The sequence below is a fragment of the Pezoporus flaviventris genome, unplaced genomic scaffold, assembly GCF_033815535.1.
Source record: "Pezoporus flaviventris isolate CSIRO_AGI_PZ_B2104156 unplaced genomic scaffold, CSIRO_AGI_Pfla_v1 ptg000049l, whole genome shotgun sequence".
Classification (NCBI taxonomy): Eukaryota; Metazoa; Chordata; class Aves; order Psittaciformes; family Psittacidae; genus Pezoporus; species Pezoporus flaviventris.
In genome coordinates, this window is record NW_026892597.1 from 18912 (window position 1) to 45753 (window position 26842).

Consider the following 26842-nt stretch of genomic DNA (forward strand, 5'->3'; position numbering starts at 1 on the left):
GTGGAAAGAAAGCATCAACTGCTTTGGCTGTCTGGCTTTTTCAAATCAAACCTCAGTTCAGTTCCAGGCCTGTGCCATGAAGAGGGGAAAGACATGTCTACATGTGTAACAGCTTTATGTTCTATGCCAGTATTAATACATTGCTTTCCCCTGCTGTGCTTCTTGGATATTGTATTGTGTTCTCACTGGTCATGAATAAATGCATATGAAGAGTTTTTACTGTTACTGACTTCAGTTATGTTTGGGCTGAAGGAAAACCAAGAAAACATCATACATGAGGTAATTCCATTTTAATAGTCTCTGAATTTCCAGTATTTGAAAGGAAAAATAATGGGGTAAGTGCAGGAGTATGCAGCCATTACCAACAGAGCTGCACTAGTAAGCTTCTCAATGTTGCTTTTTGGTATTTCATGGGGAAAAACATTGAGATTAAGATTTCTCATCTATTAGTTCTTGGGGGCCAGGGGTATAGAAGGAACCTGACACTCTTCAGTTGCCCAAGGACCACAGCTTACAGTTACTCAATATCTTCTGGTCTCACTGGATGAGGCAGAGGTATAATTGATTTTTTCTCTGCATCTCTGGAAAGAGCTTTTCTCATATCTGTAGTAAAAGGGAAAAAAAAAAAAGCTATTCTAGTAAGACAGCCAATGCACAAAGCCAAAGTGAATGAATTCTGCAGTGCAGTAAGATCAGTTTTAATTGCTCAGCAGCGTTATAAATTGGATTATAACACTGCATGAAACTCAACTGAATGGAAAGCAAATGGCTGAAAGGTTAAATACAGAAATTAGGGTGTCTGCAACACTGGTAGATTTCTGTTTGTAGCTCCTGTTTTTCACAGTGATATACAGCATGGCCAGGTAACCCACTGGGGAGGATCTTAGAGGAAAGAAGGTCTAGAAAGAGGAAGCTGGTACTTAAGTTTTGTTAACAAAATTAACATTAACATACTTGAAGTTCTATGTTCCTTCCTTTTAAACTGAAAATGCCACCCAGTTCTTTCACACTGTTGACCACTGACAGCTGGAAATTTGTAGCTGGACATCTGAGAAAAACAGAGCTTCAAGTCCCTTTTGTGGGAAGAAATGAGGAAAACACTGCAACTCCTTCCCTCAGTAACAGTAGCAAAAAGGCCAGCCACTGGGTGTGAGCACTTCTCAGCAAGAAAAACTAGATTAGAAACTGCATTTTTATTTTCATCTTACATACAGGATGAGTGTCTTTGTACTTTTAGTTTATTCTTATTCTGTATTTTGCCACAGGTGCTACAAGAAGTGTAAACTACAAGATTAAGTTTTATAACTGATGTAATCTTCAGTAGGAGAAGCTACCTAAAGAAGTATGCAAAATTCTATTCACCAACACCTATCCAAACCTGTTTCAAATTAAAAAAAAATAATAAAAATCATGCAAACAAACCCAGGAACCCTCAACATGAGAATCTTTCCATTCAGCTTGAGTACTTACCATAAGCAAGTACTTACCATAAGCATCTTCATCTGGCTCTCCACTGCTAGCAGAGTAGTACTCAAGTACTGTTCGGTACACACTGTAGCCTAGCTGCTTATACATATTTACTGCAACCTGGTTTGATACCCTCACAAAGAGATCGACGAAAAAGCCACCCTTTCTGTGAAAAAAAATCCCAAAATCACAGTAAGCAGCACCAAGTGAACATGTTTCTAAATAATAACCCATAACTTGTAATCAGATTAAGAGCAGGTCCATTGATGTGGAACACTAATCCAACATCTGTCACACTGTGATAACAGATGCACTCCTTTACCAAGGGACAAATCTAGTACAAATTTCATTTTATTTTTGTCATTGACCATTCCTTTACAGCCACTGCAGGTTCAGAATTATGAACTGAAAGAACAGGACAGGCTGAACACCCACACAGGCCTCACAGCCACAAGAAATTATAAAAAATAAATAAATAAATTAATCCACATTTTAGATTGCACTGACTTAGGGACTGCGTCCTTCCAAGTGCATGGCTGGGGGGAGTGATGGAAATAGTCACAACTCGGCAGCTGCCCAACCAGAGACAACCCTTCTCCCAACATGGCAAATTTCTCAAAACGTGATACTACTTTCTGATCCTACTGATTGCAACTGGGCTGTGCCACCAGCACAAGAGAGGACATTCCCCCATGGATTCATCTGATGCTAAATTAAACTTTCAGGAGGTACAAACACCCAAGCACAGGACAGCGAGCTAAAATACTGTTTGCCCTACAAAATTTTTCCAAGACTCTGCATGTGGGAATTGCATGGAGCCCAAGATTCTGAACAAGTGTGTTTGAGGCCCTACATGAAGCAGTTGATGTTTCATGAAGCTCTCTTCTGTGAAGAAAAGGGCCTCTTACACAGTATCTCTGTTGGAATTCAGGCTAATTATTACCCATCCTGGGAAGTCAGCTTTCACAGAACCCTGAAATCTTACAGAACAAAGCAACATTTTTAAATCTTCTCTAGCTACAGGGAATTTCAGTCAGTTAGAACACTACTTAAAACAAAATTCTGGGCATGTTTCATGCAAATACCTAAGCCATGAACAGGTGTCTGTAGAAGGATTAGTTTAAAAGATAAATTCAATCTTTAAGTTTTAAAAGATAAATTTAAGGATAGTACTCACTTTTCTGAAATTTCTTCCAGAAGTTCCATCAGTTTAGCAGCCAAACCCAGGCGTCGAAATTCTGGTGCAACAGAGAGAGCAGTAACATGTCCATGCCATTCTTCCCTAGCCACAGAGCCTTCTGCTTTACCCATTACTGTGAACACAGACAGCATCAGCACAGCAACATCTTTAGAACAATGCACCACACTCTCTACACCTTTAGCAAAACACCCCCCAGCATATAAATAAACGTTGGAAGGACTGTGGTAAAGGCTCACACAGGGATGTCTATGTTATCACTTGGTGCTTCAGCAACCACTACAAATGTCATTTTGCTCAAGTGTTACAGCTGTTCCTTGATAGCGTAAAAGGAAAAAAAAAAAAAAAAAGGAAAAAACTGCCACAAATATTCTGAAAATCCCTGTTTCAGGCATGACTGCCAAATGCAAATTTTAAGGAATTCTTGTGAGTCTTTAACTGAGCAGAATCCAGGATCTAACTAAAATAATGGAGGAATGGAGGGCTGGAAAGCCAAAACTAAGTCACCATCCTGGAAACTGCTGGAGACTTTTGGTGACTGTGGAGGAGCAGAGCCTGGGAAGCTTTGCCAACCTGGTAACAGAAGCCAAGGCCCTGTAAATACAGAATGTTTAAGAAAAAAACCAAGGGGCTATTGGGGTGTTTTGGGTGCTTCTCTGTATTTCCTCTCCTTTCTACACAGAGCCAAATCAATGCTAGTTCACTAATGAATACTCACACTTCTACATGGTACTCTTATAAACATCAGTCACTGCCAATAAGCAACTGATGTGGTAGGTACAGAGAAACCTTCCGTAGAGCAAATGCTTTAAGCTTTACTATGTTAAGTAATTTATTTCCCTTAAAGACCCTTTATTCTGCTCCCCAAGGGAGGTCAGAGACAGGGGGGAAGGAACAAACAAACCGACGTTTCCATGTGGAATGATTTCTGCAAAATACAAATATTCCACAGCAAATAAGCAGTAGACACCCATTCCCAGAGCTTTCCCTTACAGGACAATGCCAAACCCAAGCTCAGAATTTTTACTTATGATGACTGACAGCATGAGATCAGAGCTGAGCGCAGGGAGTGAGGCTTACAGGCTGAGAAAGTTGGGGCTGTTCAGCCTGGAGAAGAGAATGCTGCGTGGAGACCTCATAGCAGCCTTCCAGTAACTGAAGGGGGCCTAAAGCAACTCTTCATCAGGGACTGGATGATCTTAAGGTCCTTTCCAAACCTAACTATTGTATGACTCTACGATTCTATGATTACAGAAATGCTTGTACCTGTGTAAAACCTGCTACCACAGTCAAGAGCTCTTGCTGGCTAGCAACACCAAATCAAAAACTGGCGCTGTGAGTCCTACCTAATACCCTAAGAAAGGTATGAAACAGGAAGATGCTATGCGACAGTCCTCTTCCCTGTTGGAAAAAGTGAGTAGTAGGAAAAGCTCCTGCGTTATAACCCCCCCAACATGCAGCACAGCGAGACGGCAGCGCCGGGACCCCGCACTCACTGTAACCCATTAGCTCGCCGCCAGGCGCCTCGGCGACAATGAAATACTCGGGCCAGTGCGCCAGGTACTGCAGGTAGAACGGGATCCCGTACTGGGCTCTCGGTTAAGGAGCAATCTGCGGCAGCCCGGGCTGCGCCCCGCGCTCCCCCCGGCAGCAGGAAGGATACGGTCTCCGTCAGCGGGTCCAGGTTGCTGCGGGGGAAGAACAGCGGTCACCGCGGCCCGGCCCCGCCAGCCGAGCGGCGCCCCTAGCTCCCGGGGAGCCTGAGGGAAGCCACGGCCGAGTGAGACGGAGCTCGGATCGGCGGGGCCGGGCCGTGGCAGGCCGGTGCTCACATGTTGTTGAAGCAGAAGAGATCATCGCACGTGAAGGCCCGAAGCGTCGTCATACCGATGCCGGTGGTGGTGCTCGGTGGTGCCGCTCGGTAGCGCCGGTGCTGGTGGTGCCGCCACACCTACCCCCACAGCTCCAGACGTCGTCATCGCCGCCCCGGAAGCACTCCCGCCGCCCAAAGGCCCCTTCCGCCACGGAGAGGCGGAAGTGGAGCGATGTACGCCCGCCGGGAGAGCTGCCCCTGGGGGTTCTAGTGAGCAGAGGCGGCGGGGAGCGGCAGTGGAGGGGGGGTCGGGCTGTGGAGGTTGAGGCCGCTTTCGGCGCAGCGCGGAGCGGCGCGGCTGCGAGGCCGAGTCGCCCTCGGAGCCCGGCGCAGCGGCAGGGAGAGCTTGAGCAGCGCCCAGGGGTATCCCCGTGGCGAGCCCCTGGCAGTACGGTTCGGCCGCACAGATCGACACTGCGCGAAACATGGGGGAAAAAGGGGAAAAAAAAAAAAAAAAAAAGGCAGCCCTTGGCCTGGGATCTTTATGGGCATTGATAACACACGTCTTCTCTAGGAAATGCCAAGGAAGACCACTACAGAAGTACACACCTACTGGATGCCTGTAAGAAGCAATGCCTGTGATACCCAGATGGATGGCAACAAAAAGGACCTGAGAGAACACGGGAGGGACACAGCTATGGTGCTGAGTTGCTGGGGGCACACCTCAGAGTGAATGCATAGTAATATATTTCACTCAAGCCGAATGAACAAGGATACTATTCACTGTGGTCCACTTTGTACAGCCTGTTCCCTACCCCTCTGGCTACTATTCACCTCTCTGAGCTACAGTTCCTACAATATTTGCCACACTTGTGCCTAAATCATACTTTCTCATTAAAGTAACCTCAAGTGGATGGGAAGTGGACTAGAGGGGTTCAAAGGGAGTAAGAGAAAGCCTTGGGACATAACGGGGAATGCAGGAGGGGTTCTGAACTACTGAGTCCTCAAAAGACTACAAAGTCGAGAAAAAATCTGTACATTGTGTATAGCAACTTGCTGTAACACTGCTGGCAGCTACAGCTTCTTGGTGATTTCTTCAATATGTCAGCTGCACTTAAAAAATTCTTCACTTTCCCAAGAACTAAAAAGGGGGGGGGGGGGGAAGGTGGTTTCTGTATGTCACATGATAATTAAATTATATTTACATAAAACCCCCTTGCAGGGGACTGAGGACATCTAACAGGAACAGGACAGGTTCAACAGAATCTTGGGGGGAAGAACTCAAGTCTTCATCAGTATACGGGTTCCAGCTGGGATGGAGTTAATTTCCTTCCAAGTATCTGGTGCATTGCTGTGGTTTGGCTTTAGTCTGAGAACAATGCTGATAACACCAATGGTTTAGTTGTTGCTCAGTCACTTCCCCTCACCACAGACTTTTCAGTCTCTCATGCTCTGCAGTGAGGAGAAGCATGAGAAGCCAGGAGGGAGCAGAGACAGAACACCTGATCTGAACTAGCCAAAGGGGTATTCCATGCCACAGCACATCATGCTTGGGATAGAAAGTGGGGGGAGTTCCCCAGAAGGGGCTGATCACTGCTTGGCCCAAGCTGGGTATCAGTGGGTGCTGAACGATTGTATTGGGCATCACTGCTAATTAGTGTTGTTTTTCTCTTTTTTGGTTTTATATTTTGGTCCCTTGTTATTTTCCTTATCGTTAGTAGTAGTATTACAGTGTACTTTAGTTACTAAACTGTTCTTATCTCCACTCGTGGGATTTATATTCTTGTGATTATTCTCCCAATCCCACCCTGGGGGTGATCAGGCGGCTGCTGGTGCTGAGTTACCGGCTGTATTTAAACCACAACAATCAGTCCAAAGGAACAACAGAGTCCAACAGCACATACTTAAAATAATCCCCTGGCAAAATGAGTGATATTTGCAATACCCAGGTTCTGAGTCCTCTCAGAAGCTCTATGACTGCAGACATGAACATAACAGTAGGACATGGGTATATGCCCACCTGGGAAAATGTTGGTGCCTACTCTAAATGTGATCGCTCACTCCAGTGACAATACTAACTAAATCTCCTGTGACTTAGAGGTAAGCCTAGACACTTTGGTATACATAGGCCATCACAGAAGGTTAAACATAGGCAAGACTAAATCCACTCTCAAGTCTTCGTGTTACTGGTCTGCAAGTTCTCCAACTGGCACAGGCACTCTGCTGAACTTTTCCTGAATTCCTCTTAACTTCTGATTCTCTCTCCAGATTCAAAGGACTTTCTGATTGTGACCTTACCTAATGTCTTGTTAGTAAACAAGACAGAGTTTGCTCAGTTTCTATTATGCTACATGCTCTTCCCATCATGTACAAAGACACAGAGTCATTTGTGGCATGCTGATCTAAACTATCAACTTCAGTAGTCACAAAGTCACCTCACTGAGTTGTTTCTTTTGCTTCTTAGGTTTTCTCCCCAAGAATAAAAAGAAAAACCAATAAAAGATGTGTGAAGCAACAATATTAAGAATAACTTCACATAATTTATTCAGTTGTATGAGAGAAGTAAGACAATTACTGTAAAAAATAGTTAATTTCTCAGGTAATTTTTCTGCTTTGGGAAACAGAGTAGCACATTTTATTCAGTTACAGAAGCTGTTCCTAAACTGTTGATTTGTTTGGTAAAGAGCTCTTTGATCACAGAAAGCTGCAAACAGCATTACTGACAGTGCAGCTGGGAACAGATTTGTTGTCAGACTGGTTTTTATTTTGGTTCTGAGATCTTATGAATAAAGCTATTTCTGTAGAGACTACAAAATCCAACCAGATGTTGTATGGACGAACATGCTGGTGTTTCTGATCTAATACAATAACAAGAACAGTGGAAGTTATATTCTTTTGATAGCTCTTTATATTGATAACAGTTTGATGCTCCTCTTTATACACATCAGAAATTCTCCACATTCCATCATCCAGTTCTGACAGTGGTCTTCATAAACTTAGTGTTACTTTTAGTCCATTGCCACTTGGCAATCAGGGACACAGAATAAAGAGGAAATACATGCCTTGAAACTTGGCCTTTAAATTTTAGGAGGTCAAGTCAAGCATTGCCGTGCAAATCCATTTTTTCTGAACCTGTCCTGCATGTATGTGGCTGAGCTTCAATATTTTTACAGGAACAGGCACTCAGATACACAAATACAACAGTATCTTTCTGTTCGCAGTTCCATATGCATGTTTATGGAAACTTTTTTGTTGTAAAAAATGCTGTGTCTCCTTCCTGGTGTATGTACATCCTTCTGGCTATTGGCAGAGTGTTTTCACCCAGCTTGATTTATACACTATGACGACGGTTGTTGATCATGGCCACAATGTGTGACAGGTCCAAACTTTTCATCATAACCTCCATGAACTCGTCATCCTTCCTTGCTCCCTCCACAAATTCTTCCAGAGAAAGTTCACCTGTGTCAGGCACAGACAGAGAAAATTACAATCATGTCAATCCACAAGGAGTATGGTAATCTAACTTTAGAGAGCACTTACTATACATACAGTGTTCTAAAGCACTAAGAGGCCTCAGAGAGTCTTTTTTGAGTTCATATGAAATTTCCCCAATATCCAGGCTATTCCAGCTTCCTTTCCTTCCTTTCCCGACGTCAGGGAAAGGGTACGTAAGAAAGAATAGAGGAAGTGCATAGCTAAAGAGTGGGATCATAGTGGGATCATCCTGTAAATAAGGCTGTATTAGTTGCTTCCTTTTTGGCCTAACCTGTCAAGGTCCTAACCTACCCCATACTTGCTGGTTATCATGTTTAAAAGAAGTGACAGAAGGGAGCTGTGGCAGGCAGAAATAGGTTTTCTGTCCTAGGTCAAAAAGCCCCTATGCAGGGAAGCAGCTTGGCAGAGTTCTTCTGGAATAACAAAAGAGCATGTCAGAAAATAATAAGCACATGAAGCAGCATGTATGTGTCAGGGACAAATAGCAACTACAATGGCCTTGACCAGCTTTTGACTGACTGGATCACAGCACTTCATGTGCTTGCTTGCCTATACCAGACCCAGTGAAGAAACTGTGAACTTCATTAAATTCCAGTTCTTCCTTTCCCTGCTGCTGAAATATTTAGGAGCAGTTTGGGACATCTGTTGATATTTCCCACTTCTACCTCTGACATCAGCTACACAGCAACATACAAAAAGGAAAAAAGAAAAAAACAAACCCAAACCAAGCAAATCTGCTCCAAAACCCCACTACCAAACTCATGTGGACAGAACACAGCTGAGACTTTGTGTGGGGAAAAAAAACTGTCATACTGATTATGTATGATGCAAGGAAAGAATGCTTCACGAAATTCATGGAGAATGCATTCCTGGATGAGAATTCAAATATAAAATGAGGAGGCATAAAATTCAATCAAGAAAGGAAGACATGGATGTCTCTCTCTAGCACAAGAGGCTATCTGTGTTGAATGATGTAGACAAGGCCTTTACCATCTCCATTCACATCAATTTTGTTGAAGACTCGGTTGGTGAATTCTTCTGCACTAGTTTCATGGTCACCACCATTAATAGCTCGAATAGCCTAAAAGAAAAGAGCAAGAATAACAGGAAGCTGCTTAATGGCTCCCAAAAAATGAGAGAGATTCCACTGCAGCCTGCCAGCATTGATTCAGAACAAGGCAGTCATTCCTGGTACCTTCCCCATACAAATGAACCAGCATCATAGGTAAACACAGCAGAAATATTCAGGCCTTACAGTTCGCACTGAAAGGTGCAAAGGGAGCATGGTTCTGAAGCATGGAATGAGCAGGGAAACCCAGAAGATCACCCTAAATCTGCTTAGGTAGCAGTTAAGCACTGCAGAAATGGCAGAATCAGGATCCACCTACTTGATTCACTTTTTATTAACCTATGGTCCACCAAGGCCCATAAACACTGTCAAACACCCTTTACATTTGACATTACGAAATTCCTTTGTTATATGCTGTGATCATTTATTTCTATTCTTGCTTTTCCTATTTCCATTTATATACTGCTTTGTGTATGTCATGTTTCTCCCTGAAGCTCACTGGAAATTAATTTTCAGTAAACAAAGGTTAATCATTATTCATTACTGTTTATTGGAATTCATCTTATTCATAACCATATAGTGAAGGGTTCCCTTTCTACGCCTTTTTTTTTCCTTTGTTTAAGGGTGTCCATGAAATTATGTGATTCCAGAGCCTTCACATTGATTCCAAGACTACTAATTTTCTAGTTTTTACCTTCTGATATGTGGATTCTTCATTCTTTTTCAAATGCTGTTTTACTAAGTCTAAGTATCACCTTAGCAACTTGCTAAGTCTGCCAAAAAAGACACTGAACTCACAAAAGCCAAAGGGCAGTAAATTCATTGCTATTATGGTTTAAGCCCAGCTGGTAACTCAGAACCACGCAGCCACTTGCTCACTCCACACTTTTTTCCCCTCCACTCCCCCACCCCACTTGTGGAGGGATGGGGAGAATAATTGAAAGAAAGTAAGTCCCATGGGTTGAGATAAGAGCAGTCCAGTAACTAAGGTATAACACAAACCACTGCTGCTACCACCAGTAGTAACAAGGGCAGAGAATATAAAACTAAAAGGGGAAAAGGAAACAATAACCACAAGTGATCCCAATGCAATTGCTCAGCACCCACCAACCAATACCCAGCCCAACCCCAGCAGCAATCTGGGCCTTGCGGGTGATTCCCCCCAGTTTCTATACCGGGCACGAGGTGCTGTGGTATGGAATACCCCTTTGGCTAGTTTGGGTCAGGTGTCCTGTCTCTGCTTCCTCCCAGCTTCCCATGCCCGTCTTCACTGGCAGAGCATGAGATTGGAAAAGTCCTTGATTGGAGTAAACATTACTTAGCAACAGCTAAAACACTGGTGCGTTATCAGCACTGTTCTCAGACTAAAGCCAAAAACAGCTCTGCACCAACTACTAAGAAGGAGAAAAATAACTGTTACTGCTGAACCCAGGACAATCGCCACCAGTTATCACCCACAGGACTTGTTTTTCAAGAGCTCTGTGTTAAACAGTTAATATTTCTTGCTTCACTGTGATGTCTGTGTATTTCTATTGCAAGTTATTGGTAGGAGGCTGTATATTTTCGATTTGATTTGGTCTCTCCATGCCCAGCACTAAAATTCATATCCAGATGAGAATTCATTGCTAACATATTTTTAGTGGTTTTATTTGTGACAACTCAGGCTTCAGATCTTTATCAAATCCATTTTCTGACTTACTTATTCAGAAACATGAATTCTTTATGGTCATTTAGTCTTTCCTGCGTCTTTTCAGTTTTACAGTATCTAGAGATAATTCATTCTGAGATACTCATAAGGTCATCTTTATGCCTGTAATTCCAACACCTTCCACAATAGCTATTTGTATACTTCTTTTTTTGTTGTTGTTTTTTAATTGACAGTCATTCTTCTTCAAACTATTTCCCAGAGTCAGAAATTTTGTATTACATTGGCATTTAGGAGCTGGTTCTAAGAGGCTAACTGGGAGTAACACTCCAACTACAATTTGCATGGGGAAAAGGAGATACGAAGGACACGTTGCAGAGACCACAACTGACAGTCACGGGGTCTGAAATCTTGGAAAGTGCAATTTAGGTCCTAGGCAGCTAAAAAAATGTATGGAGTTCGCTATGCTGGAACATATGCTGTGGTGGACTACAAGATTGTGGGGAATTCTGCTAAAAAAAAAGAATGCTGTTAAAGAAGGTCTCATCCAGGATCATCCATATAGGAAACAGCAAAAGTCTTACATGCGTGGTGAAATTTGTCTTTAAGGAAAGAGAAAAGAACATAGATCCCTGCAGACTCACTTTAATGATGTTGAGCAATTCATGTCGATCAATGCAGCCGTTGCCATCTACATCATACAGCTTGAAATACCACCGCAATTTCTGCTCCATCTTCCCACGGAGAACAAGGCTGAGGGCAGCCACATATTCCATGAAGTCAATATATCCATCCTGTGGGAAAATGGAAACCAAACTGTGACAGGAACAAACTGAGGGACTTGCTGCTCTGATGCTCTTTTAACTTTTCGCTCTCTAGATTCACAGCTAAAAAGAAAAAGAAAACCAAAATTGACCAGGTTGCTCCAAGCCCCGTCTAGCCTGGCCTTGAACACTGCCAGAGATAAGACAGCCACAGGTTCTCTGGGCACCCTGTGCCAGTGCCTCTGCACCCGCACAGGGAAGAGCCTAAGAGCTCATCTCAACCTCCCCTCTGGCAGGTTAAAGCCATTCCCCTTGGCCTGTCCCTACATCCCTTGTCCCAAGTCCCTCTCCAGGTTTCCTGCAGCCCCTTTAGGCACTGGAGCTGCTCTAAGGTCTCCCCTTCAGGAGCCTTCTCTTCTCCAGGCTGACCCAGCCCAGCTCTCTCAGCCTGGCTCCAGAGCAGAGCTGCTCCAGCCCTCGCAGCATCTCCATGGCCTCCTCTGGCCTCGCTCCAACAGCTCCATGTCCCTCTAGCCCTGCTGCCCCAGAGCTGGATCAGGACTGCAGGGGAGGTCTCCCCAGAGCACAGCAGACGGGCAGGATCCCCTCCCTGAGCTGCTGCTCACACTCTGGGGGTGCAGCCCAGCACACGGGGGGGTTCTGGGCTCAAGGGCACACTGAAGCCGGGTCATGGAGAGCTTCTCATGGCCAGTGTGAACAACCCCTCTCTGCCCACCAAAGCTGACTGCCTATGGCCTACTGGGAGAGAAAACTGATCCAGAGTCCTGGCTGCAAGAAAAGTGGAAGGTAATTCTGCCTTAGGTTTTCTGTACTAGTCTGCTTTGTCATCGTGGAAAACTACTGTTATTTCAGTGAGCCATAGATCTTATCTCCATTCTCTGGAAGAAAAGAAGTGACTGAAGATATTTTTTAAAACACATAGAACACGATTTGACAGCTGGAAAAATTGTTTTGTATTTAGGTTTTTAAAATTGATTTCTTGCATTTACAAAGAAACTTAAAAATCTCTTGTTTCCTCTGGAAGAAAAATGCCAGACAGTAAAGGTTCATAATCCCTAGACTTAACACTGACTAAAATTTGAAGTGGTTAAAAAGAAAAAACAACAAAAAAGAAAATGTATTTCTGTCAAAGATTCTGAATAATTACTTCAACAAATTACAGAGCATAAAAATGAAGCTTTCATTTATTGAGGTATTTAAACGAAGTCAGGTGCCTTTCCAGAATCAATATAAATAAATAGCAACTGCAGGTGGGCTAGCAGAGCACTGCTGCTTCACAGCAAGCATCATGACATTTTCAAATACTCATCCAGGATCACTGTAGTATTCCCCTTATGTGAGTTTTTCCCAACTTCATTGAGCAAAGTCAAGGAAAACAAAAACAGCTCCAAAGATGACAAGAAGGGCATGAGTGCAATTTTTAAAATAACTCTATTGAAAATTTGTCCTTTTGGTCCTCAACATCTGAAGGTCCAGGGAGCAGATTATTCCATCCATCAGCATCTGTATTACAACAGAGTGGCTCTTCCTCTGGGTGCTGTTGTTCCTTGCCCTTGTTTATGAAAGGAGATTAGATTAAGTGGCTGTTACAGGCTAAGATTAACTGATGTAGATCCATCTCCACTAGTTGTCACAATCTTACTTCATTGCCCTTGAGATCACTATCACTTTATTTAGAAGATATCTTTTTTATAACCAAATTTGAATTTGAGAGTCTTTTTAAAACATTGCTTACTGCATAACATGGGGCTTACAGGAGAACTTTGGGATGTGTAACATCCTTGAGCAAATTTTGAAGTCCTTAAATATCCCAAGAAATGGCAGAAGTAAAGGGAAAGACTTGTGCAAGACCTCTAAATGCATTGGTTTAGTTTATTAAACTGTTTCTCGTCACTGTCATCATCCAGGGCACAAAGAACTTCAGGATTAGAAAGGATATTCTTTGAGATGTGCAGTGATTTCCAGTCATTACATGCACCACAAGGTCTCAGCTACCCTAATGGAGCCTGCCTGCTCTAAGAATTTTGTAATATTCCTTAGAATTCCTTAACACCTTACGCCTTCTCACATGTTGTCCAAACCAATGCTCTTTGCTCAGTCCCTGGGCTTTCCTTCTTCAAAACTGACCCTGTGATTTCCCAGCTGTTTCATGTGTCCCTGTGACATGCCCCTCCCTGATTCACAGACATTTGCTCCAGCCATTTCAGAATCTTGGAGCAGAGAGCAAAGCTGAATTATCGAGGCTGCCATAAAACCAAATTTCTCTGTTACTGAGGTTACAGGCCTTCAAGCATAGGCTTGAGTATATATGGATAAAAACAGGCAAAAATGAGGGCCATTGCATGCTTAAAGGAATTATGGGGGCTACTGGTTCTTACCTTAAAGACAGCCAGTGGTTGCCTGTCACAGTGAGGAGTACTACCTACCTCCTAGCTCCTGCTACCTGCTATCACAGTATCACAGTATCACAGTATGCTAGAGATTGGAAGGGACCTCGAATGATCATCTAGTCCAATCCCCCTGCTGGAGCAGGAACACCTAGATAATGTTACACAGGAATGCGTCCAGGCGGGTTTTGAATGTCTCCAGGGAAGGAGACTCCACAACCTCCCTGGGCAGCCTGTTCCAGTGTTCCGTCACCCTCACTGAGAAGAAGTTTCTTCTCAAGTTTAAGTGGAACCTCTTGTGCTCCAGTTTGTACCCATTACCCCTTGTCCTATCATTGTTTGCCACTGAGTAGAGCCTGGCTCCATCCTCGTGACACTCCCCCTTTATATATTTATAGACACTTATAAGGTCACCCCTCAGTCTCCTCCAAACTATACAGACCCAGCTCCCTCAGTCTTTCCTCATAAGGGAGATGCTCCACTCCCTTAATCATCTTTGTTGCCCTGCACTGGACTCTCTCCAGCAGCTCCCTGTCGTTCTTGAACTGAAGGGCCCAGAACTGGACACAATATTCCAGATGGGGTCTCACCAGGGCAGAGTAGAGGGGAAGGAGGACCTCTCTCGACCTACTAACCACCCCCCTTCTAATACACCCCAGGATGCCATTGGCCTTCTTAGCCACAAGGGCACAGTGTTGGCTCATGGTCATCCTGTCGTCCACTAGGACCCCCAGGTCCCTCTCCCCTACACTGCTCTCTAACAGGTCGTTTCCCAACCTATACTGGAACCTGGGGTTGTTCCTGCCCAGATGCAGGACTCTACCCTTCCCCTTGTTATATTTCATCAAGTTATTCCCTGCCCAACTCTCCAGCCTGTCCAGGTCTCGCTGGATGGCAGCACAGCCTTCTGACGTGTCAGCCACTCCTCCCAGCTTAGTGTCATCAGCAAACTTGCTGATAGTACACTCAATTCCCTCATCTAAATCGTTGATGAATATATTAAATAATACTGGTCCCAGTACTGACCCTTGAGGCACTCCACTAGTTACAGGCCTCCAACTAGACTCAGCCCCATAGACTACAACTCTCTGGCTTCTCTCCTTCAGCCAGTTCGCAGTCCACCTCACTACCTGATCATCCAGTCCACACTTCCTCAATTTAGCTGTGAGGATGCTGTGGGAGACTGTGTCAAATGCTTTGCTGAAGTCAAGGTAGACCACATCCACCGCTCTGCCATCATCCATCCACCGTGTTATTTCCTCATAAAAGGCTAAGAGATTGGTCAAACATGATTTCCCCCTGGTGAAGCCATGTTGACTGCCCCTCATAACCCTCTTATCCTTGATATGCCTTAAGATGGCACCAAGGATAAGGTGTTCCATCACTTTCCCAGGGATGGAGGTGAGGCTGACCGGTCTATAGTTACCCAGGTCCTCCTTCTTGCCCTTTTTGAAGACTGGAGTGACATTTGCTTTCCTCCAGTCCTCAGGCACCTCTCCCGTTTCACAAGACTTGTTAAAGATGATGGAGAGTGGTCTAGCAATGACTTCTGCCAGTTCCCTCAGCACCCGCGGGTGCATCCCATCTGGACCCATGGATTTATGGATGTCCAGATTGCTCAACTGGTCTCTAACCCATTCCTCATCGACTAAGGCAAACCGCTCCGTCGACCTGACTTCATCTAAGGTCTCAGGGGTACAGGGCTCTTCAGGACTGCCTGCAGCAGAGTAGAGAGAGACAAAGAAGGCATTCAGTAACTCTGCCATCTCTGTATCTTCTGTCACTAGGGCACCCATCCCGTTCATCAGTGGGCCTACATTGCCTCTGGTGTTAGTTTTGTCTGCCATGTATTTAAAAAAGCTCTTTTTGCTGTCCTTGACCCTTCTCGCCAGGTTTAATTCTAAGGATGCCTTAGTCCTCCTAGCTGTCTTCCTACTTCCTCTAGCAGCAGCCTTATATTCCTCCCAAGTGGCCAGCCCCTCCTTCCATGACCTGTAAACTCTCCTCTTCCACTTGAGCATACCCAGCAATTCCCTATTTAGCCACGCAGGTCTCTTGGCCCTCTTCCTTGACTTCCTACATGTCGGGATGCTCCGATCTTGAGCATGGAAAAAGCAGTCCTTGAATGTCAACCAACTATCTTGGGGTCCTTTACCTTCAAGCAGCCTTGCCCATGGGATTTCCCCTAGCAATTGCTTGAAAAGGCCAAAGTTTGCCCTGCTAAAGTCCAGGGTTGCAATCCTACTTGGTATTCTACTAGTCCTACCACACAAGATCCTGAACTCCACCATCTCGTGGTCGCTGCAACCAAGGCAGCCCTCAACCCTTACTGCTTCAACCAGATCCTCCTTGTTAGTGAGGATGAGATCCAGCAGCGCTCCTCTCCTGGTCGGCTCATCCACCATTTGCAGGAGGAAGTTATCATCCATACACTGGAGGAACCTCCTGGACTGTGGCTGGATTGCCGAGTGGTCCTTCCAGCAAACATCAGGGAAGTTAAAATCCCCCACGACAACCACAGCCTGTGACTGTGAGGCCGCTCTCAGCTGCCTGTAGAAGGCCTCATCAACTTCCTCACCCTGATCTGGTGGTCTGTAACAGACACCTACAACAGCCTGCCCCTTAATTCTCACCCACAGACTCTCAACTCGCTCGTCATCTGTCCCTGGACAGAACTCGGTGCATTGTAGTTGCTCCCGCACATAAAGAGCAACCCCACCACCCTTCCTGGCTGGCCTGTCTTTTCGGAAAAGGACATAGCCCTCCATGACTATATTCCAGTCATGTGAGCTGTCCCACCACATCTCTGTAATTGCCACCAGATCATAGTCTCCTGACTTAACACAGGTTTCCAACTCCTCCTGCTTATTTCCCATGCTGCGCGCATTGGTGTACAGACATTCCAGGGAGCGAGCTGAGCACACCTCCTAGCATTGAGGGAGCGAACTGAGCACCTCCTAGCACTGAGGAGAGCCCCATTGATCATCTGCCCAGTCTGTCTGCAGTGTGAATTTCAGATGCCAATACCTGGAAATTAATTCCTCTGTGAATGCAATAATGATTTCTATTGGTTTTGATTCCTGAAGTCTCTACTACCTAATACAAATACATTTTCGAGTAATAAGAACATATAAGAATAATAATGAAATCTCCTTTTGTTAGTATTTTGCTAGTCAAATAAGGCCAAGTCAATTAATACACAATTAGGAATTCTCAAAATTCAAGGATGAATTTGCACAAGGTGGTTAGATAATAATGTGCTATTAACTGTGGCAGTTAATCTCCTTGCAGGAGAACTCACCTTATTCATATCAAATGTGCGGAACATCTGCTCAATGTACTCATTGGCCTCTGGATCCAGCCCTCGAAGCCCGAAGAATTGTTTAAATTCATGCTCTGTCAGCTGTCCAGAAGGACACTCCATCATGAACTTTTTGTACCAGTGGTGGATCTCGACAGCCTGTAGATCATCCACTGTGGAGCTGCTGTTGTTCCCCATATGTATGCGTGATCAGAAAAATGGTGCTACAGGAATGATCCTCTTCCTCCTGTTACTCTCACAGCACTGCCTGTCTGCTCCTGTCCACGTTTGACATTAGTGTCAGTTAAGTGGGGGATCTAAATCTAATCTGCTTAGAGGACAGTTTACAAACCTGAAAGTTTCAATGATACTGTCTTCTTAGAATGGAAAGGAGGTGCAAGATAATCTAGCAAATCCCTGCTATTTCAGGAGCCAAATCAGAAAGGGTGAGAAAGTTAATCAGACACTGGCTTCAGGAGCTATACTGGTACACTACTCTATTTTTATCCTTGGTATAACTATACATGAAAGTAAGAGGAAAAATCTACTATATGTGGGATTTGGGGTGAAGTAAAAATCTCCTCCTCTAACTGGATTTGAAAGTCTCTTTTCTCAAATAGAAATGTCGGATAATTTAGTGTATAGGACCAGAAAGTGTTACAGAAGCAGCTCATCATAATGTTAGGCTATGTGTGAAAAAGCTTACCTTCACACACACATAGGGACAATGGCAGGTGGGGAAACCCAAATAATGCCCTGACCTGGCTAATCCCAGAACCACAGAGAAGTGCAATCAACCCATACAAGTCTCATTTGCACAAACATGAATGAGCAAAAAGAGACAATCACAAGCTGGGGAACCCAAATAACCCAGTAGAAGAAATGAAGCCTCTGTCCCAGCTCCTTCTAAGGCTGTCATAGGGGAGCCATCAGCCCTGTGGGCCTGGAGGTGATCCTATCACAATGAATCAATGGGAGAAGCTGTCAGAATGCCTTACAGGCTGAGTGGGGTTACTGCCTAGGAGTATGGGAAACTTTGCTGAGTGCAGGGGAAGAGCATTTGGGGATTGCAGAAGTTATAATGGGAGGTTTATGGGAGGAACCAAAGACAGGGAAAGGGATGGATCTAGGTGGTTTGGGGATGAACAAGCATGGGAAAATGCTTGTGCTGCTCACACTTCGTAAAGTCTTCATGAGCAGATCCTCCTGGAAAAATACACTCAGGCACATGAACAATAAGGAGGTGACTGGTAACAGCCAACATGGCTTCACTAAAGGCAAACTGCCTGACAAATTTGGTGCCTTTCTATGACAGTGTTGGTCATACTGAAGTGAATAGATAAGTGAAGAATGACTGATGACATCTGCCTGCAGCTGTGCAAAGTTTGACACTGTTCCACACTGTTGAGAGATATTAATTATTTAGCAGCTTCTTCCCTGGCACATATGACATCATTTTCTCTAAATTGGAGAGACATGGATTTGATAGATGGACCACTTGGTGGATAAGGAATTGGTTGGATGATCGCACTTGGTGGGTTGTGGTCAGTGGCTCAATGTCCACATGGAGACCAGTGATGAGTGGTGTTCCTCAGGGGTCGGCACTGGGACCAACACTGTTCAGCGTCTGTGATGACACCGCGCTGTGTGGTGCAGTTGACACACTGGAGGGAAGGGATGGGATCGACAGGGACCTGGATGGGCCAAAGAGGTGGGACTGTGTGAACCTCATGGAGTTCAGCATGGCCAAGGGCAAAGTCCTGCACATGGGCTGGGGCAATCCCAAGCACAAACACAGGCTGGGGGAGACTGGAATGGAGCAGCCCCAAGAAGGACTGGGGTGTTGGGTGAGGAGAAGCTCCCCATGACCTCGCAATGTGCACTTGAACCCAGAACCCCCCTGTGTGTTGGGCTACATCATAAGAGGTAGCCACGGGTCGATGAAGACCTCAACCCTCTACTCCGCTCTGGTGATACCCCACCTGGAGTGTTGTGTCCAACCTTGTGACCTTCAGTACAAGAAACGTGTGCCTGTTAGAATCATAGAATCCCAGACTGGTTTGGGTTGGGAGGGCCCTTAAAGCTCCTCCAGCTCCAACTCCCTGCCATGGGAAGGGACCCCTTCCACTAGAGCAGCTTGCTCCAAGCCCCTGTGTCCAACCTGGCCTTGAACACTGCCAGGGATGGGGCAGCCACAGCTTCTCTGGGCACCCTGTGCCAGCACCTCAGCACCCTCACAGGGAAGAGCTTCTGCCTAAGAGCTCATCTCAGTCTCCCCTCTGGCAGGTTAAAGCCATTCCCCTTGGCCTGTCCCTACAGGCCCTTGTCCAAAGCCCCTCTCCAGGTGTTTGCAACCCCTTTAAGTATTGGAAGACTGTTGCAATGTCCTTCTGTTATGAGGTTAGAGCAGGTCCAAAGGAGGCAATGGACGGTGGTCAGAGGGCCGGAACACATCTTCTGTGAATAAACACTGAGAGAGTTGGGGCTGTTTAGCCCAGAGAGGGGCTTCAGGGATACCTTCTGCAGCCTTTCGATATATAAATGGGACGCGGGCGAAAGTCTTTTTACCGGGGCCTGTAGTGACTGGAGAAGGGGAACCGGTTTTAAGCTGGCGGGGGGGAGATTTAGCCTGCACATCGCTGGAGCCGTTCAGAACCACGCTGATCAGGCTTTAAGTAATATGATACGGTCCGAGGCCCTGCTGCCCCACCAAGGGCTGGGCTTCACCATCCCTACCGGCCCCTCCCCGCCCGGCCCACACCCGCGCCACCCGACCCCAGTCACTGCTACGCCCCCAGCTGTGACCCAGAGCGCCTTTCTGATTGGTTGTTTCCTTGGTTTTGGGCGTGTCCCAGAAGGCCGCTCGGGATTGGTGACTTTGTGCCATGTTGCAGGATAACCATGGCGCCAAGGCGGCTGCTCCGCCTCAATTAGCTGATGGTTACGTCTATCTCCGTATCTTCGCAGCTGATTGGCTGGCCCGCTGGGAGGCGGAAGCGGCTGAGAGGTGTTCCGGTGTGAGCTGGCTGGGGGCGGAGTTGGGTTAGAGAGGTGGGGGTGTCGTTGCGGCTGGCGGTCCCGTGATGTCGGCAGGTCAGTGGTTCCGCTCTCGGTGTTGTACCTCCGCTGTGCGCGGTTCGCGGGGCGGGCTCCGTTGGCAGGTCAGTGGTTCCGCTCTCGGTGTTGTACCTCTGCTGTGCACGGTTCGCGGGGCGGGCTCCGTCGGCAGGTCAGTGGTTCCGCTCTCGGTGTTGTACCTCCGCTGCGGTTCGCGGGGCGGGCTCCGTCGCCAGGTCAGTGGTTCCCCGCTCGGTGTTGTACCTCCGCTGTGCGCGGTTCGCGGGGTAGGCGCTGTCGCTCGGCTCTCGGCGGTGGTCCCTGACTGGGCCTCTTACGCCGTGCAGCTTTGGGGCTCTCCTGCCGGCGTGCAAGGCCGGAAGGAGCAGGGGGGCTGGTTGGCAGCTTCTTGGGGTCCGGGGCGGTGAGGAGCAGCGGGCGGGCTAGTGTGCTCTCTCGCTCTTGGGCTACGTGGCGCGGCCCGGCCCGGCCCCAGTGCGTCGGTGCCAGCGCTGCGATAGCTCTGTCCTTCGCCGACGGTCCGAGTGTGGTGCCCAGCGGTAACCGGCAGTGGACCCGGGCCTGGAAACGCTTCTGGTTTGTGAGGCCGGCCAGGGATATTGCGCACAACTAAGCTCTCGGTGTATCTGCGGGATTGGTGGGGCATCCAAGTGTTCTTGTAGCCGTATCACCCCTTCCCTTGATGAAGGGTTGTTGCTGGCTTCTGAGGCCTGTCACCAGGTGACTGCGGTAGTCATGATCTGTTGCTCTGCTTGGATCCGTGTCCCTTTCCGAGCACTTCTGCACAGTTCAAGAGGTTTGATCCAGGGCTGGTGTAAAGCAGCAACGCCTTCAATGCGTGGTTGTCTTAAAAAGAAACGAAATGCAAGGAGTTAGACTTACGTAGAATAAACTTAAAATAAGTTAGGGAAAGCCACTGTCAAGTCTATCTTCCCTATGGCTGAAACCTAGAGGTAGAATACATGGATTTATGCACTGCTTATAGCTCGCATGCAGGTTGTCCTGTGGCTAGTAATGGACTTAGGCTGTTTGGGTTGGTAGGAGAATTATATATCAGAGTAAAGTAGCCTTTTCTAGAGCACCACTGGTAGCCCCAGTGTTCAAAGTAAAGTCTCACAACAAGAATGCCGAGTAAAACACTATTTTAAACTACAGACAGGATACAAGCTGTAAGGGCTCACATAATGAATACAGTGTAGGGCTTTTGTGTTCTGCAATTCATTACAAAAATGGAAATTCATACCAAAGTCAGTATGATCCTGGAAGAGCAATAGTCCTGCCTCTGAGAGCTGTACTGTTTACTTTATTTGGGGGAGGAGGTGGAACACAGAATAACCTTTTGTGTTTGACTACTCCTGTTTATGAGGAAGTCGGCCAGCATTTTATAATGCTTTCCTGCTACGAACTCAGAAGTGAATATGAAGTGCAAGCATCAAGGTATTCCTGCCACAAGTCCTTGATGTTAATACATAAGACAGCTGCCACATCATGTGTGGCTTGTTGGGTTTGGGACAGTATTTAGAGCTACATTGTGCTAGTTCATAGAATCATAGAATGGTTTGGGTTGGAAAGGATCTTAAGATCATCCAGTTCAACCCCCTGCCATGGGCAGGGACGCCTCACACTAGACCATGTCACCCAAAGCTCTGACCAACCTGGCCTTGAAAACTGCCAGGGATACAGCATTTGCCACCACTTTGGACAGCTTGTTCCAGGACCAGGATCTTCTTTTCTCCAACTTTCCATCAAGTGTCAGTGGATGGGGATTCCTGAAGTATGGTCTTGCCACAGAAAGCTGAGGGAAAGGAGACAGTGAGTACCTCAGCCTTTTCTGTGGTCAGGTCCACTGTCACTTTTATGGAATCATAGAATCGTTGAGGTAGCAACAGATCGCCAGGGCTCATCTAGTCCAACCTTGCTGCTCAAGCAGGGTTACCTAGAGCACATTGTTCAGGATTGTGTCCATTTAGCAGTGGGCCTGTGTTTTCCCTGGGGTTCCTGTTGCTGTTTATATAATTGTAGAATCACTTTTAATTCCCCTTCATATCCGTTGTTGTGTTTAGTTCACCTCGAAATGCAGAGGAACTAAGGCCTGTCTGCACCTATTTGCATGTGAAAGGAAACAGGCCATACCATGTGCAAATAGATGCAGACCTTAGTTCCTCTGTTTGCATTTTAAGGAGGCCAGCTGTGAGCCAAGCCATGTAAGTAGGGCGTATTAGCTTGAGTTCGGTATTGGGTTAATGTAGCCAGCCTGGACAGAGACCAGGGAATCTTTACATAGTCCATGTATGCATGCTTGAAATTGTAATGCTTGTAGCATGCAGATATGTGCTGAGCTCCACACATATTTCTGGTTACAGTGGATGCCTGCAGATGCGTAGATTCTACTTCTGTATTTCTAATACCACTTCAATAATTCATCTGTTGGTTCTATCATTCCTAAATCAGGTGATGCTTTTCTTCTTAGCAGTTTTGTCTCTGTAACTGTATTCTGATTCTTTGTTTTGCTTTAGGCTAATGATGCTGAGCCGTTTGTCAGGTTTAGCAAGTACTGTTTTACAAGAGCTGTCAGGCGATGATGGAGATGCAGTTACTGAAGCTGGAGATTCAGTTACTGAATCCTCTGTCTCCGTAAGTATAATGTTATATAAAGACTTTCAGATCTTATTGAGAGATAGGTTGGGGCGTGTGAATTATTTGACTGCAGTGAGAATTGTTTCCTACTTCTTCATTGCTGAGCACTAGACTAAGCTGTCATTCTGCTCTGCTTCTCTTAGATTCCTGACCCCTTAAGTCAGCAATTGACCTTAGCTCTTTTTGAGTGTGACCATCCAACTAATTCCTTATCTACCAAGTGGTCCATCCATCAAATCCATGTCTCTCCCATTTAGAGACAAGGATGTCATTGGGGTAGTGCCAAATGCCTTGCACATCAGTCAGTTTTTCCTTATCTGTAAGTGTCACAACCCCATCATAAAAGCCACCAAATCTGTCATGCTTAGTTGTCTCCTTAATTTCCATATGTCAAGGTAATCCTGGAAAACAAACTGGAATTTGGGTTAAGAAAGATTTTTAATTATTTTTTTTTTTAAGAGTACCAGTGACTGTGTGTAGTGTAAAGGGGAGCTCTGGATGAATGCCTGACAGTGGAAGGCTTGACCTGTATGTTGCCCTTTTGGACTTTTGAGGCTTTTTTTTCCTTCCAGAGCACTTATTTCACTGTTTCAGGTACAAGCTGTAGAACCAGAAGCAGGAAGCATGGAGGAGGCACCTGAGGAGCTCTTGGAGCGCCTGGCCCAAACAGAAAAACTGGTTGTTCAGCTAAAGGATTTGATCCGAGAAAAGGATACCCTGCTCCAGCAAAAAGAAACTGTACTAAAGGTATCATTTCCTTCACTGGGGACCTGGGAGCAAGAGTAGAAAATGCTGCTTCAGCTTTCTGTGCAAGCTAGTTTCTGGTTTCTTTTGAACATTTGAGACCTTCACTACTAAATGCATCAATTCCAGAGAATTACTGGAATACAAAGAATGGACCCTAAGCCAAGAGATGAAGGATAGCTTCTGTTTGTATTGGTTAGAGGTAATTCCTCCTAGGAGAGATAAGTTATGTCCAAGTTATGTAGCATTTTATCTCAGAGCTCCTCAAGGCCCCTGCAGTTTCCTGGTGGCTCGCAATAAATACTCATCTTTTTGTAAGGTTTTTCTTTACCCACTTCAGAGTGTTTGAGACAGTGTATTCTGTGCTGTAGTCACCCAATAGCCCAGTGATTTTTTTTGGTATGTAACCAAAGGTAAATATTAAATATCCTGAGCCATGACATGAAAGAAAATGCAGTTACTTAAGATGTTGTTGAGGGACTGCATATAGTAGAGGAAGTCAAACTGAGTTTGTACTAACTGCTAGGAAAAGTCCCTCAAGTGATCTGTCCCTTGAACAGAAAATGCTAGAGCAGAAGTGAACTGTTCTGCTGTATTTAGTGTTCCAGAGCAAATTTGTTTCCTGGATGTGTTTTAGGTAGCACTGTTACTGAAGGCAGGTTTGGGCAAAGACCAGCAGACAGACAAATTACATAACCTTTCCAAGTGGTGCTTTCAGGGTGAGGGCACTGACATTTAAGTGCAGTTTGTATCCTTCTTTTCCAGGAAGAACGAGAAGCTGCAGATGCCAAGCTGATGAAGCTTAAACTTCAGGCCAAAGCCAGACTGGCCTCTTTGAACAAACGCATTGAGGAGCTGACAGAGAAAGGATCACTGGTGCCTGCACAGACCTTACCAGAAGAGCAAGTGTGTCCCAAGGTTGGGAGAACATGGCTACTTAAAAGATGTTAGCATCTACTAATAATCTGGTGCCACCCTACATTTTAGGTCCCAGTGAGCTTGGCAGGTCTTGTCTTGTTAGCAGGACATTGTTAGCAAGGATGTCTGTGCTGTAGGAAGCCGGTCTGTCTAGCTTTCTTGTACTGCAGATGCCTTTGGAATACACAACCTGATCTCCTCAAGGGTATGGGCCAGTTTCACTTGGCTACAACAGATTACTGAAGATATGCAAAGTTCTTCCCTGCAGAAGTTGCCTGTGTGGGCTGTAAGTTTCAAAATGTTACCTGTCATGTGAGTAAAGCAAAGGAGAGGGAAAGTTGGCTGGAATTCAGGAACAAGGAGGTAAGGAGGCCATTAAAAGTCAAAGGCAGTAACTTAAATATAAAAAACCTGATTTCCAGCCATGTAGCTTCTGTGCCACCACAAAGTTTTATGGTTAACAAGCCATAATTGTGTAAAGCTAGGTAAAAAATGAGGGAAAAATGTTCTATATCAAGACATTAAAGAAGCTATTGCTCCCATTCATGCTGGTAATTTTTTAAAACCTAAAATTGTTCTGCTGACCACATAGTTTTGTTTAAAGTTAGTAATACTAGGCAAGGGAGAAGTAATAAAAGTCTAAACAGTTTGCAGGACATCAAGTGATATTTGCAATCATAGAATGGTTTGGGTTGGAAAGGACCTTAAGATCATCCAGTTCCAACCTCTTGCCACAGGCAGGGACACCTTTCACTAGGCCAGGTTGCTCCATCCCTGTTCAAGAGCACTGCCAGGGATGGGACATTCACATCATCCTTGGGCCACCTGTGCCAGTGCACAGGCTTTGTTTAGCTTTTGCATATATAGCATTTGCAGACCTGTGTGCTGTTACATTACCTTATGTAGACTTGCTGTTACGGACTAATGAGTGTTCTTGCTTCAAAATTCAAATTTATCAGTAGAAGAAGGAAAAGGAGGAAAAGCTTATCAGTTAGTGAGTGTAATGTGGTTTTTAAAGAGGCCTACTCTTTTTTTTTTCCTAACGTAAGACAAAGTTACCCTTCCAGCTATTTTACTAAGCCTGGCAATGTCTTGTGTGGAGTTCTGCTCACTTAGAATTAGGAAAGAGAAATTCTGAGAGCAGCAAAAGACTTTCCATTCTCCTATCATCTTAGTAGCTGCTTTTACTAGACACTCAAAATAGCTTGGCTATTTAGTTAACCCAAGGAAGAGAGGAAACATAATTTCTACAACAGTATGAGGAAGGTAAACACCAAGAACTTGGGAGAACTGTTAAAGTGAAAGGACAGTACTTGCAGGTGAATGGATGGGTGTAAATTAGTCATTGAATACAATGAATGGCCTTCTAATTGGAGGAATGAGGCCTTGATGCTGTCTCCGGTGGAAATGGTATGGAAATGGCCTTATTGGTTTTGGGTTAGCACATCATTTAAGACAAGTCATGTTACAGCAATTATCTCCAATATTATGTATTTGACCCAGAAAGCACTTTCTAGATTCTTTCTTGTGAGGTTAGACCTACTGAGAAGCTACAGATTTCTTTAGTTATTTATAATTACTTCTCATGTAGATGCTGTCCTGAGTAATGGTGTTATTTTGTAGACAGATACCTGTCATTTGAAGGGGAGAAATTTAGGTTAGGGTTGTATGTTGTGCTGAGGTGTTGAACATTAGTGATTCCTTTGGGAATCATGAGGGATGAATACAGCAAAGGGCTTTTTTATCCCTCTTCATTATGGGGGGGCCCAGGGAAAGGCTCTGTGTTAAAAGCCCAAAATGTAACAGTACCAATGAGATATTTGACTGCCTGATTTTGAGAATCAAAATACCAGCTTATAACTTTTTATGAAATAGTTGGCATGTGTCTGCAGAACAGATGAGACTCCGCTTAAACTTTTAAAGTGGCTAAACACAAATTATGTTCTAATTTATACATTTTGGAAAAACATTATATTTGAAAGCTTGAGCTCTGGTGACTTTGTGGTTGTGTTACTCTCCTTAATTGTGGCACTTCGTGTAGTGGCCAGTGTGTAAGGACTTTACTAGAATCTTTTCCAAGCCCTGAAAGCTAGTCTTAAGAAAGCAAAGTAATCCACTGATCTTTCCCCTGTTTAGCCCCAGCCTTATAAATTGTATCTATCCCTGGCTTCTTACAGCTTTCTTCACTTCTGTTGTTTCTTTTTTTCCTCTGTTCTACTGAGCTTAAGTGGAATTAGAGCTTTCCTTGTCTGCCTATTCTGTGTGCTTCTAAAGACCTCTATAAGTGGCATGTATTTTGAGCAAC

General features: G+C 45.2%; 3 protein-coding genes across 10 annotated transcripts in view; 1 reads left to right on the plus strand and 2 right to left on the minus strand.

Annotated features, from left to right (window-relative positions):
* Positions 1–275: 275 nt before the first annotated feature.
* LOC133277048 (N-alpha-acetyltransferase 20) lies at positions 276–4587 on the minus strand. 2 transcript variants are annotated; one of them, XM_061468557.1, is made up of 6 exons: positions 4498–4587; positions 4329–4353; positions 4162–4252; positions 2645–2705; positions 1488–1633; positions 276–603 (listed from the first exon to the last, which is right to left on the minus strand). In XM_061468557.1, the coding sequence occupies exons 1-6, from the start codon at positions 4548–4550 to the stop codon at positions 518–520; spliced, it is 462 nt and encodes a 153-aa protein (XP_061324541.1). In that variant the 5' UTR covers positions 4551–4587; the 3' UTR covers positions 276–517. The 2 variants fall into 2 exon arrangements, with proteins under 2 accessions (XP_061324541.1, XP_061324540.1); XM_061468556.1 differs by having other exon boundaries at positions 2645–2780; positions 4498–4586.
* Positions 4588–7221: 2634 nt separating this feature from the next.
* Positions 7222–18623, minus strand: LOC133277049 (guanylyl cyclase-activating protein 1-like). Its single transcript, XM_061468558.1, has 4 exons — positions 17161–18623; positions 11332–11481; positions 8964–9054; positions 7222–7937 (listed from the first exon to the last, which is right to left on the minus strand). Exons 1-4 carry the CDS (start codon positions 17356–17358, stop codon positions 7810–7812), a joined length of 567 nt encoding a protein of 188 aa, XP_061324542.1. The 5' UTR covers positions 17359–18623; the 3' UTR covers positions 7222–7809.
* Positions 18624–20429: 1806 nt separating this feature from the next.
* The window catches only part of LOC133277050 (golgin subfamily B member 1-like), a 45290-nt gene continuing 38877 nt past the window's right edge, over positions 20430–26842 (plus strand). For 4 of the 7 annotated variants that reach the window (XM_061468560.1, XM_061468564.1, XM_061468561.1 and 1 more), the window contains exons 1-3: positions 22393–22872; positions 23470–23622; positions 24385–24537. In XM_061468560.1, coding sequence (XP_061324544.1) covers positions 22759–22872; positions 23470–23622; positions 24385–24537 — 420 coding nt within the window. In that variant the 5' untranslated portion in view covers positions 22393–22758. Of the gene's footprint in view, positions 20505–22392; positions 22873–23469; positions 23623–24384; positions 24538–26842 lie in introns of those variants that run through there. The other 3 variants (XM_061468559.1, XM_061468562.1, XM_061468566.1) reach the window with 3 other exon arrangements.

What these genes read in the sequence shown, in the direction of transcription:
- LOC133277048 (XM_061468556.1), bottom strand. Translation starts at nt 4,550, where the DNA reads ATGACGACGCTTCGGGCCTTCACGTGCGATGATCTCTTCTGCTTCAAC. An exon ending in CTCTTCTGCTTCAACAACAT is followed by an intron (nt 4,354 to 4,497) that starts GTGAGCACCGGC and finishes CTTCCCCCGCAG; the next exon opens with CAACCTGGACCCGCTGACGG. An exon ending in CGGCGAGCTAATGGGTTACA is followed by an intron (nt 2,781 to 4,161) that starts GTGAGTGCGGGG and finishes CTGTGTTCACAG; the next exon opens with TAATGGGTAAAGCAGAAGGC.
- LOC133277049 (XM_061468558.1), bottom strand. Translation starts at nt 17,358, where the DNA reads ATGGGGAACAACAGCAGCTCCACAGTGGATGATCTACAGGCTGTCGAG. An exon ending in GCACATTTGATATGAATAAG is followed by an intron (nt 11,482 to 17,160) that starts GTGAGTTCTCCT and finishes ATTTTCCCACAG; the next exon opens with GATGGATATATTGACTTCAT. An exon ending in AATTGATGTGAATGGAGATG is followed by an intron (nt 7,938 to 8,963) that starts GTAAAGGCCTTG and finishes TGCCTGACACAG; the next exon opens with GTGAACTTTCTCTGGAAGAA.